Raw genomic sequence first — 27,336 nt, 5'->3', positions numbered from 1 at the left:
TGCTGAACTCGAATTATTTATAAAATTACACAAGGTGCTATAACTGAAGACGACCAGTGGCAGCATAGATATCTGGTGTAAATAGAGCCACAAACACTTATACCAGCAAAGGGTTTTTGTTATACAAAATCACAAGCCCTAGGATCTCAAAGGTCAAATTTCCTTAAGCAATGGCGTAGAGCTGCCAGAAAAAGTTAATCACGCTCTTTTATATTAGCTAATGAAAAAGGAAAGAACCGCAAATCTTTTTTTTTTATCCTTAGGATTTACAATAAAGACTAAGCAGTCTCTCTTACCTCAGGGATTATATACACAAGCCTAAACACCCGTCACATGAGGTTTTACCCACAGTAGCTTCAGCAAACATATTTGCCAAGGGCAGGTGGGTGAAGCGAGGGGGGGGACCTGAACCTGCAGCACCGATGTGCAGTTCGGGGCTGTCACTTCTGCTGCACGGAGGAGCATCGAGACCACCCCCCGGGCAGCTGCTCTGAGGTTTCTGGGATGCAGCTGCCACAAAGGGATTGATTTTTGCTTATTCAGGTGACCGAGCCCTTCAAACTCAAAAATTCAGCCCCACAGGGCTTATTTAGAAAAATAACCTTTTACACCTGCAGAGAGGCTGGGAGAAGAGACCATTCGCACCTTCGGCTTTTTGCTCAATGGTATTTTAATTGCATCCAACGATGATTCAGATTTCCTCCCAGATCTAGTGCTAATTCACTGTTTTCTAGAGGATGGTTATACATTAGGAGAGGCAAAACAAAGCTTTCAGGCATATGCATATTATATAGTTTTCGAACAACGTCCCTGTGAATGGCAAGTATGGTTACAATCTACTGTACTTCCAAAACAAATACAATAACATGCTTTGCTGATCTATGGTTGTCTTTAAGTCTCTTTCCCATTGTCTAAGACTATTTTAAACAATGAGGAGATATCAAAACAAGTTAAGTAGCTGCAGCACTGAATTTACGCTAACTGCATCCCTGCACTTATCAGTTATCAACTGCACTGATAAGAATTGTGCTTCTTATCAAGAGATTGTAAATGAACAAACAAAGTTAGATTAAAAAGTGCTAAGGCTCCTTGCAAGGAGACCACATGAAAAGCCTTAAGACGACAATATTTCTTCACAACAAACATACTGTCAGGTTTAATACCACAGCTATTAAAAAATCATTTACTGAAAAGAAAAACATTTTTCATTTCCCAAACAGTAAATAGTACACGTATTCTTCCAACTGAGAGAAAAAGCACAGAATAGCTGCAGTTCATTTCTTCTAGATTCACAGTTGCAAATAAAAGTTCACAGCAAGAACTTTCTCTTTCAGAATAGAGTAGAAACATCTAGTTGCTAAAAGTACAGATCTCGTCTTCTGTCATTAATCTGAATACCTGAAAGACACAGCAGGACAGTCAAACAGCATAATCCATGCAATCTCTTAGGATGTTGTGCAAACAAAACTGCACCTTCAGGTCTTCTCTGGTGCAAGGCGACCCTCACTAGAATAACCAGAATAACCCATCCAAAGTATCCCCAAAATATCGCGCATCAAAGAACCAACATCAGGGTATGACAGAGAGTCTCAAGACACTAATAAAAGTATGGAAGCCTAAATGCTTTGGGAATAATTTCTTAGAACAACTCCCCTAGAAACGTGGTGGGTTTGTTGGTGAGAACAGCCAGAAGCCGGGTGCTTGAGATACAAAGCAAAGGGTGTCCTGTCTTCCTGGGGTCTGAAACATGGACAGCCAGCATAGAACAGGTGTTGTGAAGTGGCAGGCTGATGGTATAATCACAAAAACTAAGGTGGATGGAGCTAGAAGACCATATGTGTCATTTTAATAGAAGGTTTTCCCTCTTCTGTTAGCGCAGTTATAAGAGATGGTGTGTATATCTGAAGGGAAAGCAAGCTTTTGAAATACAGTGTGGAAGCAAACAAGGAAGTATCTTTAATTCTGCATGCATAAGCAGGCAGCTACCCTTCATAGGCGAGTATTAATTTGTTTCAAACCTGCTGGAGTCTTTACTCACCTGCAGTGGCATGGCTTTCACTGGGATTTTCTGGGCCTTGGTAAGAGCTTGCTTTTCTCTCTTAGATATAAAAAAAAATACTGGAGATGAGCAGAGATTCAACACAGAGCTAAAAGTAGGCAGTAGTTCCCAAAGAAACCTTGTGCTTTTGCAGCCCAGCCTATAGCACAGGTGCTGGGGAGCTCTGTGCTGTCTGGCACAGCGATATACACTTCCATAAATATAAATATCAGCTGTTCTTAAACATGACACAGCGCAACGAGAAGTATATTTAACAGATAGAGCCAAGAAACAGGGACTCCCACAGCCAGACTAGATGCACATATCCTAGAGACTTGCCAAAGGTTCCTTGTGAACACAGACCAGTCATTTGTTATTTGTTCTTTTTGGGTTGCCTGATAAGCACATGTACAGCATTACACATGTGGTGTTATCAGGCTCCCCAAATATGTAGAGAGGCCCTGTAAACACCCTGAAAGAAAAGGCTTTAATTGGTGATGGCTGGGGAACATTGGGCTGTTTAATTTCCTTTTATATTTCTCCCCACTCATTTTCTTTCTGAAATTTTCACAAGCCCACTGTTGTTAGCACCGCTTGCCTTTTTCCATCCCAAGACTAGTTTCATGAAACATCTCATTTTTTGGAGGAGTCAGTTCCTCAGGCTCTGAAACCTTGATAGGCTCACATTGCCCCCTTGGGGGAAGAGGGCATGTTACCTTGTTCTGAAAATAAATCCTAGAAGTCCAGACAGTGCCTTTAAAGTAATTAAACTATCATTTATGAGCTGCAAAAAGTCCAGCGTGCGTGCCTGTGCAGTCTCAGCTAAGTCTATGTACCATGAGCAGAAAGTTTATATTCCAGTTGAACACATACACACTTTCTTTTTCTCTGGGCATTAGACACTCCAGCAGGAATAAGTCAGCAAAACACCTACAGCTGGGGTCCTCATAACAACACAGCTTTGCATGGCCTCAAAAGAGGAACAGTAGATAAAACTGGCTGCAGCTACAAACAGCAGCTTTAGCCCATGTTCTGCCAAACTCCTGCTGATGCAGATTAGAAACTAGTTAACCAGTAAATATTTCACAGCTGGTTATTTTTCAAAACCCAAGACTCAGGATTGCTTCTTCACATGCCTGGCCCGTTTTATCTAGAAGCAGCAGGTAGGAGACGCTGTATTTTTCCACCAGACTCCCTAAACAATTTCACAACCCCTTTTCTTGGAGACCAGTGCCAAGCTGAGCGGTAACGCCCAGGAACAGCAACACAGGCGTACCCAACAGGGCACCGGGGCTCTGCTCGGGAACCCTGATCCTAGAGAACTTCTCAAAGGCAGGAATTACCCACAAGGGAGCAGTTTTCTCCAGCAGACCTAGATGCTGTGAAGATGTAAGCTCCTGGGAAATGGACTTCAATCACCAGCCGTCTTTCTTCTGTGTGCTGGTGGCACCTAGGATTGGGATTCCTACTAATTGTTAATAATAAATAAGGAATAAGTGCATTAGCTCTGGGAAATCTGCAGAGAGCAAGCACAGCCTTTGGCACACAGGGCAGTGGTGCTTCATGGAAGGCAGCAATCAGCTGCGAGACAAGGCAAGGCTGCCCCACCGGCCCCTCAACCCCAGTCCTTCCAGCTACAGACAGAGACTGGGGAGGAAGAGAAACCCCTGGCCTTTCTGGTAAGGGCTGCAGTTCATATACTGTATTCAGAATATCACTAGTGCCCTACACGAGATTTAGCTCAGGGCTCTTACCTGGCCGTGGCTTTCTGGCCATAACATGGGAGCACCCAGTACGCACAGTGCCACCCAACCTGCTGCCTATAAACTAGAGATCCTCATAGCACTATGGATCATGTTTGTAGTCACTTAACGTATTTCCCTAATGTAAGCCAGAAGGTAAAGTATTGCACAAGTGGGCAAGGCATATATTTGATTTAGCTACCCAGTTCCGAGTACCACAGTACATAGCATTGGTTATCTATTGAACAAAATTTCTATGAGCTGGGCTGAAGATGGCTCCAAGAACCTTAGGAACAGATGGTATTATTTTGTCCCTTTACATAAGATGCCATCAAAGAATAAAGAGATAGTAACTACTTCCTTACCTCCCCCAGGAGCTGAACTTTGACTTATATTTTGTAACCTAGCAGGTCCAGTCATACAAGCAGAACTTGAGTGTTGCTTCATGGTACATTCCTGCACGGATGTCAGGCACCTTTCCTGTTGCAGAAGATCAAGAAGAGAACCGTATTTCCTGTCAGAGGTCGGTTCATCAACCACGTGCAGGTCAGGTAAGGCATGATGATATACCGAACCACTAAGATTTGGAGTCCCGATCGAAGGGAAGGGCCAGGAATCTGCAGGTTGAGTTGGATGATGCCGCAGAGCTGATGGCTGGTATTGGCCTGCCATACCAGCAGCAGAAAAACTCAGAGCAGAATTTGACACACTTGTAGCAGAAGATGATGGATATGGTTTGGAGCAATGCGAAGAGAAATTCCACTGATGGGGAGGCATGCTATCTACTTGAAAAGAGAAAGAAAGCATCTGAAGTCTCATCAAATCTTACTTTTTTCCAAGGCAAATTCCAATGGACTTCTAAGGGAATGTTACCAGACTGCATATTCAATTTTAAAGAAATATATCTTCACTTTTGTGCTGCTTATCTTAAAAATGAACAATAAATTCATACCAAAAGCTAACTAAACCACTACCACCAATACTTTCAAGTAAGTATTACATGTGTTTTCTTACAGGCCACTAGCATAGGCGGGGTTTTAAAAATTGCAAGCTTAGACAAATATATTTTTATAAAGATAACAAATAAAGACATAATGCACTTAATGCTTCTGACAGTGATGGAAGCTCCTGGCTGGAAAATGAAGAGCTGGACCTGCCAGCAGGCCCAGGGAGACCTTGGAAAACACCCCAGCAAGCACAGAGATTTACCAAGGAAGTCCTCGATACATAAACCAGGACTTTGCTTTCTGTTTGCACACCACTCCGAATTTAGACGTGCTGCATCTTAAATTCTTAAGCGAAAGCTGGTCTCCCCTGTCCAGCGCCACACGCATGCATGGAAAGCAGCTCACCGTTCTTCGGGACAACAGTCTCACCCTTGTGCTTTGTGCTCAGGTCTTGTGGGTTCTTGGCATTGCTTAGAGCTCTAGAAAAATGTTCATCTACCATGCTGCTAATATCCCCTTGGAAATACGTAAATACAACACTCTGAGCCCCCCATTCTGTTTTCACAGGTTCTTTGCTTTTAGAGGGCTTTGGAGAGAGCTTCCTTGTCCCTTCCATTTTCAATAACCAACAGCCCCTGCCAAAAGAAAACACAGGCTGGTCAAAGAAATACTATTTAACTTAAAGTGCACAGTCAATAGTGAGCCCATCTTCCTTCTGAAACTTGTAGGGCCAGAAGAACTGTTACTAGTAAGATTAGATTCTTTATCTGGGTTTCTGCTTCTTCCATACCCCTTTTCTTTACTGATTTCCTTATTATATGCTTCTAATATGAAATCCTCTAAGTTGAAAGAAGAAACCTTTCAGTGAATAGGTGCTGCGTTTTTCAGAACTGTGGTGGGAGTGCATTTTTCCCAATCAGACAAATTGAGTCAAATTAGTCTTTAACTCGTTCAATGCAGGATCTTTTGCTGGTCAGCCCTAAGTTGGATATAACCATACAATATGCAACATTTGGAAGGGATTCTGTGTCTCGAAAGCAGTGAGTGGCTCAGAAATGCAGAGGGCCTGACGGATGCCAACCTTGTATGAGTTACCTGTCACTGTCATGGCTCTATTGAAGAATAAAACAGGCACATGTTGACCATGACCAACAGGCACATGATGACCAACTGTCATCCCTCATCCTCACCATCTTTATTAGTCTGGGCTGAGGACCAAGCACTGCACAAACATACCCTGAGGATGGACGTGTGCTGAAAGAACTGAAGCACTTAGACAAATAATTCAGAGGTGGCATTAGCTCTGGGTGAAGCTCAGGGTGAACTTATCAAAATATTTTGTCCAATTCTGGTTTTTGCATTGTTCAAAAAACATACTGACAGAGTGAAGGAAAAAAAAAAAAAGAATAAAAAATAATCATTGGAGCTTAAAATAGTAATAACTTTAGATAAGGTAAAGTTCAAAGTACCTTGATCACTATCAGCACAGACCTCCACGAGGAAAAGACTTCTGAGAATAATTAGTTCCTTTACCTGCCAGAAAAAGACACTCAGATTAAATTACTGGAAATACAAATTATGTAAAAAAAACCCAAAAAACCCACAAAAACCAAAACCAAAACAAACAAGCCAACCAACCCACACCAAACAAAAAAAAAAAAAAAAAAAACAAAACCAAACCCCCTTTTTTGTTTGAAAAAGCTTACCTGGGAAGGTGGTAGGTCTTCCAGTTGCTTAAAACTTGGGTAGCAAGACTGCTAAAACACACACTGTAGCTCAACCAGAAGTTGTGGATTTAAGGCAGGAGTTAATCTAAAATAGTTTGCAGGAGGTCAACAGAGACTATAAGACTCTTTTTGGTTCTCCTTAAAAATCTCTGCTGCCAGATATGGTAAGAGTAGGACAAGGAACATCACTGCTTGCCCTGGAGAAGCACCATTTTAATGCATTTGTGCAGTTTCTGGCCACAGGGGAGCTAGTTCTACAACCAGAGCTCATGCGTTCTGCTGTAATCAAAAACATGTTCAGCAAAGCCCAAACTGTGTGTGCAGTGAGAAGTTCCTGCTGTTTCTATTCAATTTTCCAGCCTCATTGTCAACTCATCACACTGCATAGCATAACTGATTTACCTCGTTAGCAAAAAGAAGGCTGTTACTTTTTAGAGACTGCAGAAGCCTTTGGCCAATAGCCGGTTGTATCACATAAAACCTAACGAATCATTAATTTATGTTTCCATCCAACTAACCCTGCAATAAGCAGTATTGCTTAACGTATTCTAATACATTTATCTGATTTCTTTTCTAACCATAAACCCCTCAATCCTCAGAAGCTTCTTAATAAACACTGTGCTCATCTGTGCCTTGAAGGGTATTCTGAAATATCTGCAAAGGCTGCCTCCAAATGGTATCTCAGTGTTTCTTACACATGAAAAGACTGTTCAGGCTGCAAAGCCAAGAATTCAGACATTAAGAAACATGAGGATGAAGGTTAGCCAGCCATAATCCATCCCCCTTTTTAATCCTAAGCCTTCATCTACAAACTTCTTGTCTATGTTTATCATCTGCTTCCACGTCTAGTTTTCCTTGTTAGCTCTACATACCCTGTATTCTCTGTTCAGTTTTCCCCCTCTTCACGATCCCTTGCTCAGCTGACCCTGGCCCCCTGTCATAAACTACCAATTTACGTTCAAACTCAGGAGTTCTTCAGTCCTTCTCTTAGGATTTCTCTTGCTTTGTCCTTGCATCCTTTCCCCATCTCCAACCTGTGGTCCACCTGAACACAGTGGTGGGGATGGGACACATACAGGTTGGCCATCTGTATGTGCAAGGGTATACTCTGTAATAGTCATCTGATTCAAAAGACCGTCTTTCAGAACTTTAAAACTGACCAAACTTTCCCAAACACAGAAACTTAAACCGAAAAACCTTCCTCCTGATTTATAGGCACCTTCCCAAGGCCCATGAGGGGAGCAGGAACTGGTACATCCCAGCCAAACAACTGAAAAAACTTCAAGCGCAAGAAGAGACACTATTTTTTCCCAGTCTTGTTTTAGAAAGCAACCCACTGTTTATGTTAAGAGACTTTCTGGTTGTTCAGTTGGAGGCCAACACTTGCCATGGAAAATTCCAACCCAGGTGATGAAAGCTTAGTGAAGTCATCAGTGACCATACGGCCTGAGAAAGGACATCGGGCCATCTCGACTGCAAGCAGCAGAACAGCTCTTCCTACACCGCTCCACCACTGCACATCAACATACAATTTAAAAAGCATTAGCTCTGGCCCAGAGGTCTATTCTTCCTGCTCCTCACGCAGTGCAAGTCAGCCACTGGGTCTTTGTGCCACTTCATTAACATGCTTAACTTGCTCGTGACGTTAATTGTCAACTCCTTCGGCACCGTTTATTGGTGTGTAGCGGCTGTTAGGCTTGTGTGAATTGTGACAACGGTAGTTAAAATGCTAAAAAATACTACATTTTTTAAAAGAAAGAATGGTCATTGTTCTATTTTTTTCTCATTTCCCTTAAAAGCCTCTTGTGCTTTCCAACAAGTAGAAGGTTGGATATCACCAGGGTTACATCTCAGTCCTCTCCCTGGTCATATGCATATGAGGAATGGAATGTTCTAACAGTCAGGACTTAGATTTGGGGCACTGTGGTCTTCATTACCTGAACTTCCCATTCTTCTGTCCTCCAGCAGGATGTCTGCAAAAAAAGGCAGAAGTCCTTCCAATTTGTGTCTGCCACAAACTGTTGTCAAAATACAGTAGAAGTGGAGCTCAGGCTGAAACCGATCCAGCTCATCTCACACTAACTCTCAGAATGGGTTAATTATGGCAAAATAGTATGAGGAATTGTCCAAGTTATTTGTCCTCCAGGTGGACAACGATACATGGTCAACACCGGCTAAAGAGACATGGTTGTCACTGCAAGTGACAATACTTTACAATATTTTTCATATACTCCATCCTTGCTAGTAGTATTAACTTCCCATCACTGTAGCATCACAGAGGGAACATTTTATTCTCTATTTATTTTCTACAATGTTCCAGAGAACATTCTGTTCTCTATTTCTCTGTAACAGCCCAGACCAGTTTAAAAAATAAATAAAATTTTTTAAAAATTCCACTTCCCAAGTAGTAAGCTATAATTTCACAAGCAGGCATTCTCTTTCATCAATTGTCTTTCAAACAAGGGAACATTTGAGAAAGTCAGCGAACACAGGTTGACATTATCACCGGATTCTCCTACCTCAACTCACTGTCACGAGCGGTGTCGCACCAGTAACGTTGTCTGGGTGCGGGAGGGTCATGCTGTGTCCAGCAGTTTGGGATCCTTCCCCGGGAGGCGACGGGAGCTCCGCAGTGACTGCAGGAGACAGGCAGCGTTCATGAACTCCCTACCTGCTTTCCAGCCGCCAGCAAACGAGGCGTTTCCTTCAGCCGATCTGCTAAGAATGCATGAAATGCACTCCAACGAGTCAACCAGGTTAGGAGGCTTCAGGAATGAGGAAAATAGGACTGTAAGTAGTGCTTTGTGGTTTGGTGTGTGTTTTTTTTTTTTTTAATATGACATTGTGTACACAATAAAGACGACAGCGCCTTGACTTCAGAAGAGTTTAGAGTAAGATGATAAGTTATGGCAGAGAATCAAACGTGGCAAAGAGCGTAAAGGACTTTCCTCTGCCAGGTTATGGCATATTCGGTATAAAGTGGGTAATTACAAAGATCTACAAGAAGGAAAAGATCACCTGTCACCATCCCAGATAAACTGGATGACCAATTTTCTCTCTGTTCTTTGCTGGATCTCTTTAAATGACTACAGAAGTCTTCAGAAAATAAATATATCATTCTTGTTCTGTAAGGGCTGTAGCAAGAAATAGATGGCTTGGTGTGTTGTTTTTTTGTGGTTTGGTTTGGGTTTGGTTGGTTTGTTTGTTTTGTAGTAAGTTTGCAAAAATTACCAAATCGCATCCATTCCAGAAATGCTGAATCAGGGTCCAATTTGTGTTTCAGCTGGAAAAATACCCTGGGGAACTGGAGTCACCAAACTGGTGACATTGTCTTTTAGGCAATGGCTGAAGAATTTGTTTACTCACCAGAAAGTAGGAGAGCACAATCCTCTGCCTAAATATATACAAATCTACCCTCTGCCATCTCCCAGAACAACGTAACTACCAGGCTGGAAGATTTCCCAAGACAGTGTTTAGTCTTTTATTGACACACACTCTGCATAAGCACATTTTCATTGTCAGACAGGCTGGATTCCAGTCTATCAGCAGGGCAAGTGCCCTCAACATCTCAATCACTTGTTCTTTGATCCCCTTTCTAAAGGGTTTCATTTAGCAGAGATTTATTCTGCTAAAGCTTGAGATCTCATTCAAGAATCTCCTCTTAGGTTGGCAGTTAAAGCACTCATAACCTTGTTAGATGGCATCGGTTTAAAGCTCCCAGGTGAACACCTCAAAGAACTACTGGGTAAAAATGGGATTATCAACCCTGTTCCTTTTTAGTACGGGAATTGAAACAACTGATTTCCAGTGCTTTTTAAGTATTCATGGTGTCAAGCTTTGAAGAAAACAAACAAACAAACCAAAAAAACCCCAAACGAACCTAAAAAACCAAATCTTCATTTCTGAGAATAAAAATTTAAATTCAGCTTGTCATTACCAAATAGCCCCCCCCAGAATCTCAATTACAGCGATGGTGTCTGCAGTGATTCCCCCTGCTCCTTTTCTCTTCATGCAGGGTCCATAAACACATTGAGCCAGAATGAAGTTGGAAATAAAACCCACGACGAGGGAACAAACACCATGTCCTGCTGTGAACACCCCCAGTTCCAGCCACACGGCTACCGGGCTCCAGCTGGAAAGCTCCGACACGTTAACTCAGGCACCAAACACAAGGCACCTCTTACTGGGGAAAAAGGTCAGACAAATACGTTATCTCAAAACCCATCAGAAAAGACTTGTTTTGTTCATGAGTTTGTTTATTAAAAAGGTAGTATAAAACACAACCCCTTTAAGAAACAAAACTGAAGACAAATCAAGGGATTCTCAGATTCTACCACAACTCTAGATATTACTCAAATATGATTTTTTTTTGGTAAATGTTGGCTTTCTAAAGGATAAACGATCAATTTAACTTATCAGAAGAAAATAACCCATCAGAAAAATTCCAAGTCAACTTACTGAAAAGTTTAATCTAACAATATACTTTCATATTACAGAATGAGCAAAAAACAACTTGCTGCAAAAGATTTCATAATTCTATAAATATTTTACAGAACTTTCAGAGTATTCTGACAGTAAGACTTCAAGCCTTGTATAATGAGCACTGAAATACACACAAGTCAAATCAACACAAGTATACAACTTACATAATTCATGTATCATACTGCAGTATGTTTCCTCAAATTCAGAAATAAAAATAAGAATTTAAAATCCAATTAAAATCTATATGTATATGTATTTTTTAAGAATTTGGTTCGGTTACACAGTTCAAGAATTCAGGGTATGAATATTGATTTTACTGGAAAATCTAAAGGCAAGTTTGAGTTCCTATGAAGCATCCACTACCTTTAAGTTTTCTTAAGTGAATTAAGCTACGTATTTGTAATTGTAAATAGATTAACATGTTTTAGCTAAAATGCACTGCATTTAACATACTAATGATTTTAAGTGAATTGCAATCCTTATACAAAATGTAAGTTGTACGAGGGACTGAAATTCAATTAAAAAAAGGAATTAAAAAAAGTCAGCAGGAGAAACAGATAAACATTTTGATGCAAAATGAAACTAATTCTCTCTTTACAGCTGTATATGAACATTCGAGAACCTGCTACAACTTATGTACCTTTTCTTCAGGGCTTTTTGGTTTTTGTCTACCTTGGCAACGCTCCTCGAACCACAGAATCGCTGATGGATACTCCAAACTCCATATAACCACCTTGCCAGCAAAACACTAAACGGCATTTGATTGTAAAGCAAACTACCAATATATCTTGAAGCTAAGCAACTGATTTTGTATCGCATGGTTAAATGATTATCTGTGCCGAATTATGCTGAAATACCAGTTAATACTCTTCCCCTGCTGTTATATTTAAGTGGCTTCACATCCATTTAGTTACACCGTGCGAATTAGTAGAAATAGCTATTTCTCTACGTCAAAACTGAGCAACAACCATAATCCAGAAATTGCTTCTAGTTATTGTTTCCATACCATATGGAGGGAAGGACACAGCTTTTCTTAAAATGAACCTCTCACCAAAAGCCTAGGGATGAAGGAACGTGCAGGATACTGGAACAGAACCTAAGAAAAATTAGAAACTGGGCAAAAAGTTTGATTTTGTCACTTCTAATGAGTGAGTCATTAGAAGGCACTTCTAGTTAAAGAACAAATACAATGAAAATTGCATTGGCGTTTTGACTTCTTACCAATTTATCTATGATGCTGCTCAGTCAGAAAAAAATGGAAGTTTAAAAAGCAACTCTGCTTGCTCAGCTTCAGATTTGTTACAATTTGGTATTAAACATTACTGCTCTATACTATAAGATTTTCATAATCATACTTCAAAATAGTAATTTTAACTTTTGTGAAAAAATTTCATTTATGTTCAGATTAATTTATAAAATTGGCATTATTTAAAAAAGGAAAACATCAAAAGAATTCGGTCTCAGTGAAAATCTGCTGAAAAGAAAGTCACAGCTGCATTAACCTCTCCATAGACTATTAAATGCCTCAATAACTAAATGAATAGTTTATAAAAATATATTTTTACATTTTACTGGGGAATAACAGAGGTAGACAAAAGGAAAAAAAACAGTTTGAGTATAATGCTGCACTTCAGAACAATGTATTTTCATGGAAAAACAGCTTTTATTTTCTTAAGAATCCTAGTTAATAGGAAAGCCAGTAAAGCATTTGGTCTCAGTCTTTGTCAGAGCTCTACTTCAGTGTGAAGTCTAGAGGAAAAGGTAAAAAGACTTAACATCATGTTTGACTTCTGAAGCAAGCCAATCCAATTTGTACATCAATTGGAGAGAGGAAGGTTACTGCACATGTAATGATTCTTTATCAAAGTCTTTTTTCAAACGCTAACCTTATTTTTTATATCGATACCATGATAAGGCTTCATAGAACGGTACAATATTTATACATTTGTCAATGGTTACCCTGTATCAGGATCAATTCCACTGCAAAACTGGTGATTTAACTGTGTAGTGTGTTTATATGACTAGGCTCAAAAAAACCCAAGCTAACAAAACACAATAGTCTAACACAGATCTAAAGCCTGGAGTCTAAAAACTGAAAGAAAAAAAGGAGCACTGAAAGCAACACCCATCACACTAAATTACACTCATGTGCCAAAACCTTCAGCCCTCAAAGGTCTGTGGTGCTTATTTCCAATAAAAATAACTAAGGCAGCACCAACACAACCCAGAGATGTAATCTGAATATGCCACTATGTGCACCTACACACCAGAATGTATTTCAGATTCCTTGAACTTGTCCAACACTTGTTTTGCCAAAACATACAATTCGCATACTTGTAAAGATGAGAAAGTGTTCTTTCTTAGCTGACAAGGGTTATAGCTGCTCTTTATCACGCAACGCAAAATTGGAAATTTGTCATCCTAGCTTATAATGAGCCCCCAGACTTTTAAACCCTGAATTCAAATACCATCTCTGTTTTAAGAACAAATATTTTGTCACAAAAAGATAAAATGTATCACTACAGTGGCACAGCGTTAACTTAGATGCTCTGGTTAGCATAGTTACTGATTTAAATCGATTACAGATCAAAAAATAAAAACAAAACAAACTTGAAAGTACCATATAGACTTCTAGAAAAAATAGATGGTAATCTCAGAGTTTTAGTAATCACAAAGTCAGAAAATACCAGTTTTCGGAGTATTATGAATACTTTGGGATGGAAATATAAGAATTAGCATCTATGGTTTCTTGCAATCCAATATGAATTAAAAAAATTCAAAAAAATCCTTCTTACAAATGTGTACTAGTAACCATCCCTATGAACAGCGTGCTATGAATTTAGCACCAATATTTTAATTGTTCAATGCCTATATCCGTATTCTTATATCCTTAGGTATCAAAATAACGGGATTCTAAATTAAAAATGACTACGCACAAAATGGCTCCCCCAGATCTATTTTTGAAAGCCTGACACTTATTAAGATATCTAAAGTTAGAATGTCTTCTGAATCCTTGCTTTAGGAAATATTCCTATGAGGGCCAGCATTTGCTTTTTCCATATAAAAGAATATTATTTGAAAGCACATTTTCAAGTATTCTAACTTTTGCACTGTAGTTCAAGTTGTCAAAAGCCTTTGAATTTTATGAAATATTGGGAGATCCTCCCCACTCTGAAGGGCACATAAGGCTAAACTAAAATGCTGAAGAGAATTCACACTCATCATCTAACAAAGTTAAATGAAAACCTTTTAATATTAAAGCAAAACCTAAACAAAGCCAACAACACATCAATCAAAAGCCTGTTTTGCAAACCTATAGCACACAGACCATGAGAGTTAAAGATCAATCTGATTTCATTCTGGCCTAGAATGTGCGTGCTCATGCATTTCTAGTCTCCTTGACATAGCTCCAGCCTCAACGGAAGATCTAAGCATCAACAGAAAATCTAAAGAGGGGAAGAACAAAATAATTTACTGAACGCTGGGATTTAATAATCTACCTTCACTCAGTTTTGTCTTATGTTTGCTACGGCAACCTTGTTTGTTTTCCACTTCAAGTTTTCAACTTGGTACTATAGTTTTCATTTGCATCCAATGCATTCACCCTATATGTGTCACACCATCTGCTCCATAAAATGACCCAAAGTCCTCAGGACAAGAATCCTTTTTAAGCATGAGACACCAAGTTCCAAGGGGTACAGGAAAATTAACAGCAAAATCCACAAATCTTGTAATAGCTCCGCATTACTTAAGTTACATATAGCTACATAAACTTAAGGGTTGGAACATATTTCACACTTACATAATGAAACACTGACAAGCATAGTTCGAACAAAAGAAGCCTGATGAGTTTTACTGCATTCTTGGCAACTTGAGTTACTTTACCTGAACAGCCAATTAATACAAACTTTTAGAACCTCATTAAATACTGCTTTTAATGAAAACTTCGAAGCACACAGTTGATGACATCCTAATATGCATTTATTCATATGAATGTTGGCTGCAGTCACCCAGAAGAAAGGAATAAACTCAAACATCACCCTAAACCCCATGCTTTCATAAAGCATTAAAGACGTTATATATCTGCTTCAGCATCACTGCCTGCAAGGCTGCTGTCTGTGGATGGAGCACCATCTTCATCAACGCCCTCACCATTACTCTCCCTTTTATGGGCTTCATCATTTACATCCTGAGATGTGTCATTAACTTCTGAAGGTGATCTGCCTTCAGACTGTTTAACGCTGCTTGTTGCAGAATCAGAATCAGCTGTAGGTTGCTGCTCCTTTGCATCAGGATCCTCTAAAAATGACCCCCACACCTTGAGCCTTTCTTCCCTTTCTCTTGCAGTCTCCTCCACCTATTAAAGATATGTTTATACACATCATTACAAAGTCATACTTGTAAAAATTAGTATTTTCACAGGTAAAATTATATTGCAGTAATCTCAAGTCTTCAATAGGCCTTGTTGACTGTGAACTCATCATCTCTACATCCAGTGACTAACGCTCTAAGTTGACCTCTCCAACACAAAATTTTTAACATCGAAAAAGTCCTTTACATTTTTGCTAAATTGAATAACTAAGGATGATTTTTGAGACATCCCAGCAGTTTTTGACAAGAACCAAGATGAGGCAGGAGTGGGAAGGGTATGGGGATAGGAACACCAAGCGCTTCTCAAATTAAAACATATTTTAAGTTTTGAAAAAATATTTTATGAAATAGGACCACAAAAGGCTACCTGATAATCTGTTACACCATCCCATGTTTCAGCACTGAGCTGGCGGCCACCAAACCACCTTCCATTTAGAGTCAGCTTGCACAGATCAGCTTCATTTGGTTCTTTAAATGACACAGAAGCTACGCCATCAGGGTGTCGCTGTAAGGAGAGAGAACTTTCATTTAGTAGTTTTCTAAATAGTGTATTTATTCCAAGACCTTTTAGATTGTCTTACCCCATCCAAAAAAAAATCCATCAGGATATCATTCCATCCTGAGCACACACAATCGTGTTGAAAAACTCAATTTGCACATTTAAAAATTTCTTCTGTTGGTACACAGACCAGACTTTTTGAACACAGAAAACACGTTTCAGCTAGTTTATCTACAAATAAATGTATTTATAAACTTTCAAACTTGTGACATGTATCCAAGTTATTGGGAATAGTTAAGAGTTTGCCTTCACATAGAGTGAAGTAGTACGTGCTTACAAAAATCACTTCCCAAACAGTTAATAGTGGAAGACTAGGTCAAGTTTCCATGAAATAAAGATACGAAACCAAATAAATTCTCCATTCACATTTAAATAAACCTAAAAGTCTTGCACGTTTACACATTACATCAATTCTGCCAGCATAACCTGTAAAAAATACGTACATCAAATATGAGAACCTTCTTTACTTGACCAAACTTTTCACATTCTGTCCGCAGATCTTCTCTGATCTCATTTAGGACTAAGGGATCCTCCTGCAATGCAATCAATCACACAATTAGATTTAACGGCAGCACTTCTCAGCTTTATTTTTGCTCAATAACCAATGAAATGCATCTGCCAATCTATTAAAAGTTCATAAACTGTTATGCTGCATTTTCAAAGCCACTTGGGAGCTGGCAGACAGCCTGTATTCAAACTTAATAAATGCTACTTATCAATAAGGCTTTTGTGCTGGCTTCTCCTTTCCACCACAGTTACTGTCAACTCCTCTTCCCACCCCAAAAAGGAATATTGTCAGGACACACACAGTGAAGAAGGCCGATGTGAAAAATCTTTGTCTTGCTTTTTTGAAATACACAAACGAATTTTAAACAGCTGCTTGGCATAGGAAAAAAACTCTGCCCAAAAAAGGAGTTTAATTTTGTTCTCGTCCTCCTAGAATTTTGCTAAAATTCTTATGGTAGAAAGTTCAGGCAATGTTAATTATAATAGCAAAATCTACAGTAGCAAATTGCATCTTCCTACCTCAAAGTCCTTTGGGTGAAACATATTCCTGATAATAACGATGCGTTCATGTCGCATTCGAGTTGCGCCGTCTTTCTTCTCAGGCCTCCAATCCAGCTGTCTAATGAAATGAAGCAACAGTAAGAAGATATTGTTGCGGCTCTCTTCAGTTTCTACAAGTATTTGTTGAAAAAAAATCATTAATTTAGCGTTTCCTGCAATACATCAACTAAAACATGTATTTTGACAGAGAATTAAGCTACTCTTCTAAAAAATGCAATAATCATCCAGTTTCACCACTTCTACTACAAAGCAGTTGAGGTTTTAAGGTCTTAATTTATAGTCCTTCTATGAGCAATTATCTTAAGAATCAAAGCATTTTCTTAAACACTGAAAAAATGATCTTCAAGTTTTAATTCTTTCCTAATATCAGCTCAGACACAAAAAGCAGCTGCTGCCAAGTATAATAAAAATGTCAATACTTTACCATTTTTTCCTAACTTATTTTGTAAAAAAGGAGATCCGCTATTCCCTTTGGTAAAATTTAACTGCTTTTATTTAAACAAACATGCAATAACACCTTGAGTCTTACACAGGCATTGCTGCAAGATGCATTTTGTTCCACAGTGTACAGAGCCACTGCCACAAACCAGCTATGGAACTCAAAGTGTCCGGTTCTATGACTCTGCCTTCTTACCAAAAAAAATGGTATTTCTGGTAGAAATGCCTATTCATATCCTACTACAACCGAAAAAAAAAAAAAACAAACACACAGTCACACTTCTAAATCTTGGAATCTTATATTTAGCGGGAAAAAGTCCTGTTTAAGTTCCTTCTTGTATCTTCTAGTTCAGCTGAAGAAAACTTGGATTTCCACTGAAGGTAGTAGCAAGTAAATTATGCTCTTCAACTCAAAGGGAACACCAACCAAAGCCAGTTTCTTCCCACAAATTGTTGTCAAATGCAAGTTCATTATTTTCATACTTCTCTATCCACACTGCAGACAACTTATAGCAAGAAATGGCAACTTATCTCTGAGGCAGATACATTTCAAGCTGCTTTTATTTTTAATTGATGTCAAGTAGACTTTGTTCCCTTTAACTATGACAGAACACTTCTGCATTACTATTTAAAATGTTTAGTGGAATGCTGCTATCATTCCAATATTGAGTCCTATATACGTCAACTTTTTTCTTCTTTAGTCTGCATCTTCTTGGTTCCAAAAGATAGAAAAACAATTTTTAAGTGACAAAAGCAACAAATCTAGCTACAATTAAAAAAAATCAGCATATCTTATACCAGAGAGAGAGCGAGGTCTGGGGGAATCTACAGAGATATTTTAGTATTTGCACCTATGGAAGCCAGCACCTCTTGGCCTTTACAAGTAAAGTATGGTACAAACAATATGTGGACAGCTGGAGTGTTAATACCTTAAAAAAAATAAGCCTAGACAGGGTGACAGGACTTGAACAGTCTCACACACTGTGGAAAACAAAGAGTCTTATCTCCCCAGAGTTGTAATATTTTCTTCTGTAACTGAAAGTACCTTGGTTCTCTATGTACTATTTTAATGTGTCAATTGCAAAGAAGTTCATTATGTCAACATTTAATTTAGGAGTTCCTCCCCTCCAAATGTGTATTAATTAAGCTCTTTTGCTGTCAGATAAGACTTCAATTTTCGCATAACTCTTCGCATTGCATTTGAAAGAAAGCAGCGCTTTACTAATGGCACTTAGAATTCAAGCAACGTTTTACTGAAATAAAAAATACAAACTTCTGCTGTTGAGACAACTTCTTCTTGTAGTCTTTACATTTCTTCTTCTTTTTGCTTGCATCATACTCCCCCTTCAGCTGAAACTTTGCAACTTCAACATGCAACTTATAGCCTCTAATTTCTGCCTCATCCAGAAGTCTCAATGCAAGTTGAACCGATTCTCTCTATTTGAAGATAAAACAGAACACAAGCTTTAAAGAACATGGCACAGCCAAATTAGTCCAATAACATTTAATTAAGAATGTTAAGAATCAATTCCCTGTCACTGAAAACCATAATGCCCTATCTCTTCCAAGTCTCTTAACACACAGTTAGCAATGTTTTTTTTATTAAAACCCAGTATTTTTTCACCGTTATAGAAGATTAATGCTCCCAAAAGCAACAGCATACATTTCATACAAGTATGTCCTAAAAACTAACCTGCAACAGTCAAACAAGCTGATTAACATAAAAGTGAGAACAAAAAAATTTCAGGGGGCCGATTTTCTATAAAGCTTGTATCACTTTTTCAACAACCGCAGATGTTGAGGCTCTTCAGTAATTTTTGATGTTTTCCTAAAAGTCCTTTAGAGTGCAGACTGTCTTTATACCTGTGCACTAAACAGCCCTGACTACTAAAATTACAAAACTGGCACAGACTGTGGGAACGGCAGGACGTGTGGTTCCAGCCACCTGGATGATAAAGGAAGATCAATACTAACATGACCACTTGGACGAATAATACTAACGTGATTAAATCACAGCAGCTAGTCAAAACATAAAAGGCCTTGGACAGGTTATACAGAAGTATGTTTTTTATGAGCGTAAGGAGTGATAGCCCAGGCAGTGAGAATGGTATCTCACGTTGGAACACTGCCCCCGTATGTATGACGTGTGAATATTGGGCCTGGGCCTGTGTGTTTGGAATAACATTTTTTGAAAAGAACATCCTGTTTAACCTCTTGGTCCAGGCCCATATCTGTAAAGCTATAAATTGAGAAAGGCTAATTAAAGGCTCAGCTCTGCCTGGCTCTGCTCTCGCTGCTAACAAGAACTCTGTGTCTGTGTCCCTCTCTGTGTCATTCTCAATCACCGCACAGACTCCAATGCAGTTGATTTAGTACTGCCTGGCGCTTCTTGCAGAATTAAAGCAGATTGCACTTGCAAGCACTAACTTTCCAAATGATTCAAAAGTGAAGCACATGAAGGAAATAGTACTGCAGCCTGAACTGTTACAGGTTAATACATAATGCGAGAGGAGTTCTGAACCTAAACAGTTCTCAACTAAAAGCTGTAAATACAGGAGTACAGTATATGCATTTCTGTCTTGTTATTTCTGTATTCTTGGCCACGCAGTGGCATGTTTTCAAAGTAAAAGGTGAAGAGGTCCCCCTTTTCACCTCATAACCACTGACAGCCAAGACAGGAACACGTAGAGACATGTTCAGCAGCTACTACAGATATTTTTGGGGGAGGGCAGGGGTGGTTAAGAGGAAACAAATGAGGTGCACAAGCAGATAAGTGGGTGGTTCTGGAATAAACCTGTAAAACAGACACCTAAATTTTAAGTTATACTTCAGATATTTCAAAAATCTTCTGAATGTGATTCTGAAACAGTGGCCACAGGATCTTCAATGGGAAGGAAAACTGCATTTTAGTACACCACTGACCTTCAGATAGCAACAGAGACCATCTCCTTTAAGATTTCCCTCCTTATCTTTGTAAAGTTTGATTTTATGTTCTTCTGTCTGAGGATCTCGCATAATGATACCACATTTTGACATGACTTGTACAAATTCATCTTTTGTAATGTCTGGAGGTAAACCTGCAGAATGAATTAAAAGAGAAAGCTTGATGACATTCATTTTTTTGAAACCTCCTGACAGCAAAAACCCCAATGTTTCTTTAAATGAAAGGTATCAAACTCAAGGATGAAATTTTACATACATACTAAGAAACCACTGCCCTCGGAATAAATATTTTTGGTGTTACCTTTTAAACATTACTTCATAGTAATTTTTGAAAATCCTTTCACTTTTTAATAGGTGTAACATACAGCAATATCGTTGTGCTCCCTAATATGTAGGCTTAGAGTTTTAATGCTATACATGACACTGGCATTGCAGTGACACAATGGCCTACATGAACATAACTATCCTGCCCAAGTTCTAAGTTCCACTGCACCTCTAAGGATTGGAGACAAAAAAAGCCCCAACCTATAAACAGATGACTATATTCTCCATACACTAATTCAACAAAAACAGCAACTGATACTAATTCAACAAAAACAGCAACTGATAATGTATGGACTTTTCAAAGTCTTAAGCCTCATATTACTTTCCTACATCTGCAATTTAAAGGTCACAAAGACGTTATGCAATCAGGAACATAACGTTAAGTAGCTTGCAAGCGGCAGACTGAATAGGTAATATTCAAAGTCAGTGAGATACACATGTCTCCTTTACCATCTTTAGCTCAAAAGTAGATAAGTAAAAGCTATCACTTACCAGTCACATAAACATTTGTGTTCCTGTCGTCTTCGACATGAAACCACCCTGCAAAGAAAGTTTCATTTCAGTTATTAAACATGGGAGCATATACTAATGTTCACATTCCATCAGATTTCTAAGAATTTTTGCTTGCCCACATGAAAAGCTCTGAATACACTTTAATTTGCTTTTCTTCCACCTATTGTATAGTACTTCATAGGTATCCTACTGAGTCCATACAATTTCAAAATCATTCTGGGAATCTGTATCTTTGCTGCAGATGGTAACAACGAACAATTGCCAATTTCCACTCAGTACTACACAGGTTGCAGCCTACACAGAGGGAAACCCTTTGTCACTTACCTGGCTCAAGCTTCCGTTTTTCTGCTTTTTGTTTTGGATCTGTTTGCTGTGGTCCTTTCTCATTTGCTGGTGGTTGTGCTCCTGTTGTCTTTGAACTTACTGGTTGCTTACTTTCAGTTGCTGTGCCAGAAGTGGATGAACTGTCTGTATCATCTGCATGGAAGCCATAGTTGGCATGATATGTTGCCAGGAAATCTTCTGTTATCTGAAAAGAAATTTGGAAAATTAATGCAAAATTTCAAAGAACTACAAATTCTGGTTTGTGTTTTAATGTTAGTGTTTTAGAAATGATCTTCACTGATGATGGCCATTTTCTAATCCAGCACCACAGAAAACAGTAGTATTTTAAACTGGTTTAAAATAATCTTTGTAAAGCCATACACACAACAAAAACAATCAGCATGATTCTGTGAGTTCAGGTATTACTGGAACTGGACTAACATCCTAATTCCATACAGCATGTGAAGTTTTTAAACAAATATTTCACCAGTTCTGCTTTTTCTCAAGCAAAGCTTTCTGCTTTCAACATAAATCGGATTTGTCTGAAGGACAGAAACCAAGCACTCCTGATCGTGTGGGAAGAGACAAAGTGACACTGAAGGGAAGCCAACAACTTATCCACAGATGATGAATGACTGACATTTGTAGGCATCTGCCTTTTCATAGAAACAGTTTCAGAGATGACATATATTTGTGTTGACAGACAATAAATATTGCACATGGAGACATATCTTAACGCTGTTTAAGGCCATACACTCTACCTTAAATCCTCCTAATAGATAAATAATTAGCTCAGTCTTTTCTAGAGAGAGATTATATTTGGACAAAATGTAAGATTGGTTAATGCCTATCTTTTAGAGACTAACACAAACACTCACCCTACAAACTACAGCCAGTATTTCCAGCCAGGTAAATATTAATACTAGCCACAAGCAATAACATGAAAAGATATAATACCTCAGAGCTGATTTTGCTGGCATCACTGCACTATGAAGTGCTTTCTGAAGTTACACACTCTGAAACAATTTAATCCCAAAGCTGAGCCTTAACCTTTGAAAATTTTATCTGACTCTGATCTATGCTGCACTTGCTTCATTCATATTCAAAAGAGAACAAAACAATGTCAGTGGGCTTTTATAAGAGAGTGGCACAACGGACAGCAGTAAATATCAATAATAAGAACACAATCTCATATCTTCCATAGTGATTTGAAGCTTGATGTTTCAGCTCTAAGTTTTTATTATGACAAATAAAAAATGCAGAATTGACAGTAACAGGCTTGTCATGAATAACACAAGAAGCTGTGGAGCCTCATATAACTTAAAAGTTTAGCATGAAACAGCTTCTACACTAAACAAGATTTGCAACACACCTCAATCAGGAATGTTAAGTGGCTGCTCCTACAGACATGACACAAGAGAAAGGAAGAGCTCGACCACCTTCACTGAGGGAAACAATACTCCTTGTTCTAATATGGTTCATTATATTTGACACTAGCAATCTTAGCAAACAGTTTCACAGTTGATGAAATCCAGAGAATTAAACTTTTTACACTTTCTGCTGAACAATATTAATTATTTTCATCTGAGAACTTACTGATAGATTGGTGATTAAGCCTGCAATAACCAGCCACCTTCCTGCAGCAGTATTGTTTTTCAACTTCAGGTGGAACCGCATTCTCATGTAAAGCTAGATTTATTCTTAGCGAATTACCTACTATGTCAAATTTTGCCCATCAATAACGAAGATTCTTTTTCCATAATATGCTATCATCCTACCATATTTACCATCACGACTGCTTCATTTTAAAATGTATTTTTGCAAGCATAAAGGAATGTATACAAGTATAAAGGCTTTTATTGGAACTTATGCCATAGCACACCTGCATGGAAAACAAGGACTCACAGAATTTCTTACTTGGGGCTTCAATCCAGGTCTGGTGGAGAACACCACAGAATGAGATCAGTTCTACCTCCATACCCACACAGTTGTACAACTTTGGGCAATTAGACTTATAGGAAAAAAAAATACAATAATACAGGACATGCTAGCGTGTAATTAACTGCTGGTCCCACTGAAATGGAAAGGAATAGATTAACCAAATGAAGAACGGACACACTGTGCCTACAGAAGACACCCGACGTCTGTTTCTTCATAGCAAGTGATGAATGAAGGCAGACGAATTCAATGTATGATTTTGTGCTAAGTGTGTAAAGGACTATAAAAAGTTGGTATCCATCAATATAGTACCATTGGAAGAAAAATCATTAAATAATACACAAATTTCCTATCACTTCTATTAAATACTTGACTGCCTCCAAATTTTTCTGAGCAATGTTGACAATTAATTTTCTGCTCTGCTTTGAAGTATGCTTTAGTAGAAGTTCAGCAGACATCTATTCCCAAAGCAGAGTAGCAGTGCAATACTAACCTGCAGATGATGATTACTTAGACTAGTCAGAATAATCTTTTGTCAGAGAACAGAGATAAGGAATTTTATTACTGCCCATAGAGTAGAGAAAGAACTACAACTTCTGGCTCCTGCAGTCTCTTAAATCTATTTCGATAAAACACTGTTCAATAATCACCAGCAAAATGAAGTAACCTGAGATACTATGATATCTAGCTCAGTGACCTAACTATAATATATACGGCTTCATAATTATTCTATACCAACTTCTACTATACATCATATTCACTAATGAACTTTGCTGCTCCCATATAATCTCTCCAACCATGAATGTTATCTCCACTACAAGATGGAAATCTGAGATAAGAACAGGCATTTAGGAAAAGACCAATGCTCCTGAGAAGAAGAGATAAATAAAAAAATAAAACCAAAAGAACCCTTTTAGAAATTACAGTGCTTACTGGATATAGCACTCCCCAGGGAGCCAGGGATACTCAGGTCTCCCACTGCTCCACTTTGAGAGTCTGGATTTTTGACATGTTCTTACCCCTCTGTAAGACATCTGCTACATGGACACCTTTCTAGGTTTACACATATATAAACTTGGCACTACTGGGTTCACTCTCACTCAGATTCTCTGAACTGCAATAAATTAATAGTCACAAATTAGAACTGGCACACTAGATTAATGAAATACGTGCTACAAAACGTCTTAATATTTGTAAATTGAGTAACTGCCCTCAATTATTGTTATATAGTAACAAAATTACTCTTTCACTTGTAGGTCAGTAGATTGGCTTGACACATTAAATCTACATCCCCTCTCTACCTCGAAGGGCCACCTTGTTATAGCAAATTCATTTTTAATACTCAAAATATTTAATTTTAAATAAACCCTGTAACATGCTTCCATTCTGCTGAATGCTTTTAAGTCAAATACACTTAACTTTCAAGTGCTTTTCCAAGATCTAAGGAGAGGTAACAAGACATCTTCACACATGCATTGTTTTTGGATAATAACAAAAGAGGAATATACTACCCCAATTTCATCTAGACCTCTTAACAGACTAGTTCACATCTGCATTACCAACAGAAAGCCAAAGATTGCCACAGCAACTGTGATAAAGAAACCAAAACATGCCAAAGGCAGTACCGATTTGTTAAGATCCACAAATATAACCGGGACTTCATGTCAGGCCCAAGCAATTCTACAGATTCACAGCCAGGCAGAAAAGCCAACCTACAGCTCTTCATAACAGAAGACCAGAAAGCAGCCAGTGAGGTTAGAGATGGAGACAACACCAGCTGCCATGGGTTCGCCTGTAAAAACGGGGTGTTTCAGTGATACAGAGATTCTGTGGCAGTTATTTGGCCAAAAAGTGAGACACCTCCATGGTGGAGACCCAGTATCAACTGGTTTTCATCCTCATCCTTCCTCAGGAAAACTCGAGTTGCCCCCGGGCAGTAGGCGGGAGGAGGGATAAGCCCCTGCAGAGGTCCAGAGTCACAGAATGTCCTGAGTTGGAAGGGACACACCAGGATCACCGAGACCAACTCCTGTCCCTGCACAGGACACCCCGCAGTTCACACCGTGTTTCTGAGGGTGTTGCCCAGTCTCTTCTTGAACACTGTCAGCCTTGGGGCCGTGACACCTCCCTGGGGAGCCTGTTCCAGTGTCCAGCACCTCTGGGTGAAAAAGCTTTTCCTAATGTCCAGCCTAAACCTCCCCTGGCACATCTTCCTGCCATTCCCTCAGGTTTTGTCGTTGGTCACTAAAGAGTTCAGCACCCGCCCCTTCCCCTCCCCTTGTGAGGAAGCTGTAGCCACGATGAGCTCTCCCCGCAGCCTCCTGCAGGCTGAACAAACCCAGTGACTTTAGCCGCCCCTCATGCGGCTTCCCCTCCAAACCCTTCACCAACTTCGTAGCCCCACAAGTCAGGCGGGGAGGCCGCTCCTCACAACGGCAGCGGGGACGGGGCACCGCGCAGGCCCGGCGGCCCGAGGCCTCTCCCGCACCCACCTTGGGGAACCAGGCCTTCTTCTCCCGGTCCCACTCGTAGGCGGCCCCATCGGCCGGGTCCACGTAGGTGAAGGGGTCGGACTCGCCCTCCCCGCCGGGCTCGGCCTTGGCCTCGTATTGCTGCTGGAGCTGCAGCTGCCGGTAGAACTCCTCGTTCCCGTCCTCGCCGCTCATCCTGGCCCGTTCGGCGGGGCCTGGGCGCGGGGGAGCGGGGCGGGCGGAGAGAAAACACCGCACCGGGCCCGGGGCCTGCGGGGCTGGGCACCCGCCGCCGCCTGAGGCGCCCGCTGGCCCCGCCCCTCCCGTTGGCGGCGCTGGGGAGCGCGCGGGCCCTCTCCGCCTCACACAGCCGGTGACCGTCCCAGAGCCCCGCAGCGCGCAGGAGCGGAAGTGTCCTTCCCACCCCCTCCGCCCGCGTACGAAGGTTTTTTTTCTCCCTCCCGCCCCTATCCACGGCGCAACCACTGAGCCGCCGACTGGCTGATCACGTGGAGAGCGGCGGAGCCAATGGGAAAGAGGGGGGGGGGCTCTTCCTGAGAGGGCAGGGGCGCGGCAGGGGGCGGGGCTTATTTTCCCGCCTCTGGGCGGGCCGGGGCCTGCGGACATGGCGGCGCTTGAGGGCGCAGGAGCTGGGACAAAGGCGGCCGGTGTCCCCGCCTCCCCAGAGTGGTCTTTGCCGCTTTTCCTCAGCCTGCCGCTCAGTTTCACCACAAGCGGGGCATTGGCATGAGGGTGGCTGGCCCTAAGGTGTGACGGCCCCTCCGTGCCTGCTGTGGGCAGAGGGCTGTGCCTGGGCAGGCCTTACGTGGAGACTGTTGAGGATTTACTTACGTGATAAAATAAAAGCCTGCTAAGAGGCATGAAGCATTGATTTCCTCCTGAAGTACTTCCTTCTTGCAACTCGGACAGCACTGGGCAGTGAAGTTGCTGCCAGTTGAGGTGATGCACCTCACCTGTCACACCGAGAGGCTCCGCATGGCCTACCAGAGGCAAAGACAAAACCAAAAAAGAGGCAGATGACTCAAAACCAGAATGCTAAATGTCCATAAATGGCACTGGTGCTTGCTTCTGCCTTGGCACAGGTTTCTGGTACAAAGGGCTTGAACAGTTAAACCTTCTGGGGACAAGGAGCCGGAGGCGGGGTCTGCAGGTGGGACAAGTACCCGCTTTCCACAGGGGTGCGACAGGCCAGGGGATCCGGCTGCAGGTGCTTTGCTCCCTTTGGAACGGTTGATGCGTTGGTTCAATGCAAAAGGTGAGGCTTACCACGGAAATTTTGAATTTATTTGCATTAATGAAGTCTGCGATTAGTTATTCATCAGTGTAGTTCTCTGTGGATACCCAAATATTTTAAATAAAATTTCCTCATTCAAATCAGTTCTTTTAAAAGACCTTCATTCAGTGCCATCTAGTGGTTTTCACTGCGTAAT

At 40.3% G+C, this 27,336-nt stretch overlaps 2 protein-coding genes across 2 annotated transcripts; both read right to left on the bottom strand.

Annotated features, from left to right (window-relative positions):
- Nucleotides 1–1,357: 1,357 nt before the first annotated feature.
- On the bottom strand, nt 1,358–9,064 carry VGLL1 (vestigial like family member 1). The gene is made up of 7 exons (XM_065643547.1): nt 8,974–9,064; nt 8,392–8,427; nt 6,197–6,260; nt 5,133–5,362; nt 4,146–4,565; nt 2,039–2,098; nt 1,358–1,398 (listed from the first exon to the last, which is right to left on the bottom strand). The coding sequence occupies exons 4-7, from the start codon at nt 5,341–5,343 to the stop codon at nt 1,358–1,360; spliced, it is 732 nt and encodes a 243-aa protein (XP_065499619.1). The 5' UTR covers nt 5,344–5,362; nt 6,197–6,260; nt 8,392–8,427; nt 8,974–9,064.
- Nucleotides 9,065–10,743: 1,679 nt separating this feature from the next.
- On the bottom strand, nt 10,744–26,264 carry HTATSF1 (HIV-1 Tat specific factor 1). The gene is made up of 9 exons (XM_065643539.1): nt 25,907–26,264; nt 21,477–21,681; nt 21,132–21,179; nt 20,295–20,449; nt 18,646–18,809; nt 16,893–16,992; nt 16,310–16,399; nt 15,675–15,812; nt 10,744–15,293 (listed from the first exon to the last, which is right to left on the bottom strand). Exons 1-9 carry the CDS (start codon nt 26,078–26,080, stop codon nt 15,012–15,014), a joined length of 1,356 nt encoding a protein of 451 aa, XP_065499611.1. The 5' UTR covers nt 26,081–26,264; the 3' UTR covers nt 10,744–15,011.
- Nucleotides 26,265–27,336: the final 1,072 nt, after the last annotated feature.

This window comes from Caloenas nicobarica, chromosome 12, assembly GCF_036013445.1.
Source record: "Caloenas nicobarica isolate bCalNic1 chromosome 12, bCalNic1.hap1, whole genome shotgun sequence".
Lineage (NCBI taxonomy): Eukaryota > Metazoa > Chordata > Aves > Columbiformes > Columbidae > Caloenas > Caloenas nicobarica.
This window is presented reverse-complemented; position numbering and strand designations above follow the sequence as displayed.